Source organism: Octopus bimaculoides, chromosome 1 (assembly GCF_001194135.2).
Source record: "Octopus bimaculoides isolate UCB-OBI-ISO-001 chromosome 1, ASM119413v2, whole genome shotgun sequence".
Lineage (NCBI taxonomy): Eukaryota > Metazoa > Mollusca > Cephalopoda > Octopoda > Octopodidae > Octopus > Octopus bimaculoides.
In genome coordinates this window covers 126838495-126843991 of record NC_068981.1, presented here as the reverse complement: position 1 = coordinate 126843991, position 5497 = coordinate 126838495, and the positions used below count along the sequence as shown (strand labels likewise).

The 5497-nt window shown below is 33.9% G+C and overlaps 1 protein-coding gene across 2 annotated transcripts in view; it reads right to left on the bottom strand.

Moving 5' to 3' along the window:
* Positions 1-532: 532 nt before the first annotated feature.
* LOC106882199 (uncharacterized) overlaps positions 533-5497 on the bottom strand; it is a 9625-nt gene continuing 4660 nt past the window's right edge. For both annotated transcript variants that reach the window (XM_014932792.2, XM_014932793.2), the window contains 2 exons: positions 3308-3421; positions 533-872 (listed from right to left, as the gene is read on the bottom strand). In XM_014932792.2, coding sequence (XP_014788278.2) covers positions 789-872; positions 3308-3421 — 198 coding nt within the window. In that variant the 3' untranslated portion in view covers positions 533-788. The remainder of the gene's footprint in view (positions 873-3307; positions 3422-5497) is intronic.

The following is a 5497-nucleotide window of genomic DNA, read 5'->3' as shown; positions in this document are numbered from 1 at the left end:
ATATATATATATATATGTATGTATGTATGTATGTATATATATGCACGTGTGCGTATGTGTGTGCGCGCGCTGCGTGTATTTATAAAACCTTTTAATCCATAGGGGTACTCAGAGTTTCATAATATCCGTCTCTGAATCGAATATTAATCTCAGATCTTTGGATGGACGGATTTTGCTAAATTGAATTGATGCGTCACTGAGCACAGAGAGGAAATTGTATTAAAAGACTTTTATAAATAAACATACAGACACGCACACACATACATATATATTTTAACTCTATAATTTTTACAGTGGGTGCTTGTGCAAGATGGAGAGAGCGAGGGCGACGGAGAGAGAAAGAGAGATTGTAAAAGAGATTGAAAGATATAGAGAGAGAAAAAAGAGAAAAAGAGAAGGAAAGAATTAAAGGTTCTGAGAAGGAACGAGAAAGGTAAAGAAAGAAAACATGTACATAGTAAGGATGCAAAATAAAATGTTAAAAAAAATACATAGAATTAAAAAAAATATATCAAAACATTTAAGAAACAAATAGCGTCAAATTGACCCATCAGATAAAAAGGTTACTGTATTAAGTGTTTATGACATAATATGTAAGCAGAATGGTGAGATTAGGACAATATAGGTTCAGTGAAACTCAGTCCCCCCACTCTCCGTTTCTGTAATGTTGGTTGTTATATTGTAAGCGGTTAAGTGGGTGACCTTCTGTTTGCCTGTTCCTTTTGTGTCCCGTCTCTGTTTAGGGGTGTCTTGTATTGATACTTCTGTCGCAACTGGCTAATTTATAATCACTTATAAATACAAGTCAGCTGCTTGAAATTCAGACAATCCAGAGCGGCACAGCCTACATTCTCGATATCATCGGCCATAATCTGGAATAGACAGAGCAAAAGTGTGAGTAACTAAGACAAGGACAGAGAGAAGGAGAGGGAGAGAAAGAAGGACCGAGAGAGAGAAAGAAAAAAATGATTAGGTCAACAAGAGGGAGAGTGGTATAGATTAAATAAAGGTAAAGTGTGAGAATGAGGGATAGATATGATGATAGAGAAATAGAGAGAGTGAGAAAGAAAGAAAGAGAGAAAGTGAGAGAAAGATAAAGAGAGAGAGAAAGAGAGAGAGAGAGAGAAATAGAGCGTGTTATGGGCCATAATCTGGAATAGACAGAAAAAAGAGTAACCAAGACAAGGAGAGAGAAGGAGAGAGGAGAGAGAAAGAGGGATTGAGAGTGAGAAAGAAAGAATGATTGAGTCAATAAGTGGGAGAGTGGTACAGAGTAAATAATGGTAAAGAGTGAGAATGAGGGATAGATATGAAGATAAGGAAAGAGAGAGAGAGAGAGAGAGAGAGAGAGAGAGAGCGGAGAGAAAGAAAGAGAGGAGAAAGAGAGAGAGCGGAGAGAAAGAAAGAGAGGAGAAAGAGAGAGAGGAGAAAGAGAGAGGAGAAACCATCAACCAATCTTAAGTATATTAGCCAATTCAGTAATCATTCTAGGACAATCACTACGAATTTAATTAAAAATATTTCATTCAGATTGTCCAAGTTATCTGCTAATGTTGACATTTTCAACGACAAGGCTGAATTTTATAACTCTGCCTTACTTGAAGCAGGTTATACAGAAAAAGTTACCTACATTAATTCTATTCAATCTTATTCTACCTTTAGTAATGGAGACATGAAATCTAGTTGTAACGATATGAACGATTTTAATTTTAATTTAGACGCCAACACCAAACAGAGTAAAGTTTTTTTTTTACAGCGTAAGGGAGATAACCGTTATTTAAGACCCTTTTTTCATTCTAAAGGTAAATCGAGGTCTTTTCAAGATAGTTACACTAAAAATAAGGTAACTACTAGCAAAACTATATGGTTGATTATTCCTTATGGGAGGCAAGTTAAATCTAATCTTCCTTTCCAGTTTCGTGAAGCTATTATTAAGTATTTTCCAAAGAATTTTAGGTATTACTCGATTATCAACTCGCACACGGTTAGGATTAGTTTTTCTAACACAAAAAAATCTATCACAAATTATCTCTTCACATAATATTAGTCTGTTAAATAAGAACCCAATTACTGAAAATACTAACATTAATTTAGCTAATACTAACCATTCCCCTAGAAATATTAACAAGGTTATTGTCTCTGAAGTCAATTCCAACAGAATTAAGTTTATGTCTAGTAATTCTAAGACTAAAAACTCTATAAACCAGTGTAAAATTACTTCCGGTACCGATGTCTTTTTTTTTATATAGGTAGTTCTTCTCAGTTATTTAAAAGAATTTCTAATCATTACTCTACATTTAGGGATAGTAATAAACGCAACACTATAGGGCTTAGTAAATTAATTTGGTATCTAAAAGATTATAATAAACAATTTAATTTAGATTGGTTGATTCTCTTCATTTCATTCCCATACATTAAAGGCAAAGAATTCTGCTAATTCTGTAATAGTGAACTCCTTTATATTCTATTTTCTAAGAATCCCCTTGTAAACACGTTTATGGAGCGTGCTTATCGATGTAAACATTAGCAGAAACATACCTTTAGTTCATATAAGGGATATCTATGATTCTATATAATTTGAACATTGATTTTCTTCTTACATTTCACTTCCACTAGATATAAGCATTTATCTTAATTCACATATCGTTCTATATTTCTCCTTTATTAGTTTTCTGCTTATTTCTTTCCTTTACCCCTTCTCTTTCTATAGGCTATCTTGGACGTTATATCTTCTAACGGTTTAAAAAAAAACATTAATAGCGTTCCGTTCATCATCATACACATTCATTACATTCTGTTAAAATGTCTTATTGATGAGTTTTGGTTTATTTCTATCTTTCTCTGATGAAATTACATTGTTTTATACCATTTTATTCTTTTTGGAATAATACCAATCTTGTCTTCGAAACATATGTCGGAAGTAATAGAATATATATATATATATATATATATATATATATGGTGAAGGCGCGTGGCCTAGTTTTTAGAATCGTGGTTTCGATTCCTGTATTGGTCATTGCGTTGTATTCTTGAGGAAAACACTTCGTTTCATATTGCTTTCGTCCACTCAGCTGTAAATGGGTAATCCTGCGACGGACTGGCCTTCTGTTCTGGGGTAATGTTCTGATTTTGGTCACTTGTATATGCCATGTAAACAAGGTAACTGGTTCTATCAGTTCTAGGACCCCAAACTGTAATGTTCAGGAATTGCTACAGGTAATAGGTCAGAAGCAGAATCCATATGAAACGCGCAGTGAGAAAATTTGGAAAATTTGACAAAAACGAAGACGACAACAGTTTAACTTACATTAGTATTATGGTTGCAAGTATCTCTGTCACTCGGAGTACGGCATCCAGTTTGTAACTCTCTGGTAACGTCATAACCCTCGTTACCCCATTGAAATACGACATGATACACAGCCTGTAATTAAAAAGATTATAAGAAAATTACTTAGGTGAAATCAAACAGTAACGATAGAAAATACTTCACTGATATCAAACACTAAATACGGCGACTCTCTTTGGAACTGAAATCTGCATTTTGTGTGTGTGAGTGAGTGTGTATGTGTATGAGTGAGTAAGTGTATGTGTGCGGCGGCATGCTGTTGAAAAGCGTGTCACAATACTGTTTATTGAATAAAGGTAAGTATAGTTTTTCTTTCATTTTCAATCTGCAATAAAATCTCCAATATTTTTGTCTTTTATGTCGTCAATTGCTTTAAAATAAAGATTGCGATGAAGCCATTTTATATAAATTTAAGTTAAAGGTGTATGTTGAAAAATGTGTGACAATATATTTTCAGAAATTTAATCAGATTAGAGATTCATATAAAATATTTTTGTATGATAACTAAATACCGAAGAAAATAAAGATAACACAAAAAGTTCTATTTAATTTGTTTTAAAATTTATTCTTCATTTAATCTTAATAATTTACTTCGTTAGATTAAAACCAGTTTTGACAGGAGAGGACTATGATTAAGTGAATCGGAAACAATATTTTAAAAGTACTTATTTTGTCGTAAACAGATCAGTGGAACGTAAAATCGAATCCAGATGTATCTGAACTGTTCTTAGTGCGATAAAACTAAATACTTTAAGACATTTAGTTTGCCAGTATATTACCAATTCCATTATTTTTACATTCGTGTGGATTTTGCACAACAGTACTACGATTTAAAGAAACTAAGAAGTTTTAACTCTCACGTAGTGGTTTCAGTGGTTTAAATAAGCGAAAAATGTTCGACAGGGGATTGGAAACTAGGTCTTAGCTTCAATTCGGAAAGTGCGTAGTTCAGAGGCAGAAAGCTTTAGGCTTATGTTGAAAAAAAAATTCACAATGAGTTTCATGTTTATAGCCAGGAGTATCGTTCGTAAGCTGGGTCTTTGAATCAGTTTCTGTTGCTTGTTGCTCATGTTACTAAAGTTTTTGGGCATGGCATGAACACATTCCATAAGATAGATTTGAAGATTTCTTGAAGTGTCGCGATTTCAAATTAATTATTTGAATGGCCACTTCTCAATTCTTCATAAAAATGATAAACTTTCGGACATATTTAAAGTAAATAAAAAAAAGTGAATTGACTTCCTGCTGGTTTTTAACTATTAGTATTAAAGTTGTTCAATCAATTAAATGGGTTTACTCATTGAATTATTTATAGCGTAAGTGGTTGAGCTCTCAGCAAACACTTACATGCTGGTTGAATCAGCATGACATGTTCCATAAAATATGGCCTTTTTAATTATAGGCACAATCTATTGGACAAGCCTTCACATAATTTCTGCCAACCCAATTTTCACTCGCAAATCTTAGATCAATCCGAGGTTGTAGTAAAATACGTTTGCTCAATATGTCACGCAGTAGGATCGAACCTGAAATCTCGTGATTGCGAAGTGAACTTCCTAACCACATAGACATGCCCACGCCCATACATAGATACTTTTGACAGAATGAAGAAAGAGAATCACGAAACTGATTTAAAAGTTACTGATTGGTTCTTGAAGGCGATTTATTTTTTTTAATCGACATTATTATTCACATTCGTAACATATTCGTCAGGGGGATTCTGGAAATTATGCTCAATATATTCTCTGAAGTATTAGGTATAGGAAGTAATTAACACCATCTAACCATCACATTCATCTCTAACATCCACTTTATTCTGTTTCTCTTCGCGTTCATTAACGTCTTACCTCTATTTTTTAATAAAAATGCAGCAAGAATACTGACAAATAAAATTATGTATCAGACTGAACTAACTCAGCCTAAAACGCTGTTTCTATTGACAATAACTATCAGTTTAAAGGCGGCGAGCTGGCTGAATCGTTAGCACGCTGGACGAAATGCTTAGCGGTATTTTGCCCGTCGCCATGTTCTGAGTTCAAATTCCGCCGAAGTCGACTTTGCCTTTCATCCTTTCAGGGTCGAAAAAATTAAGTACCAGTTACGTACTGGGGTCTATCTAATCGACTCATCCCCTCTCTCCAAATTACTGCC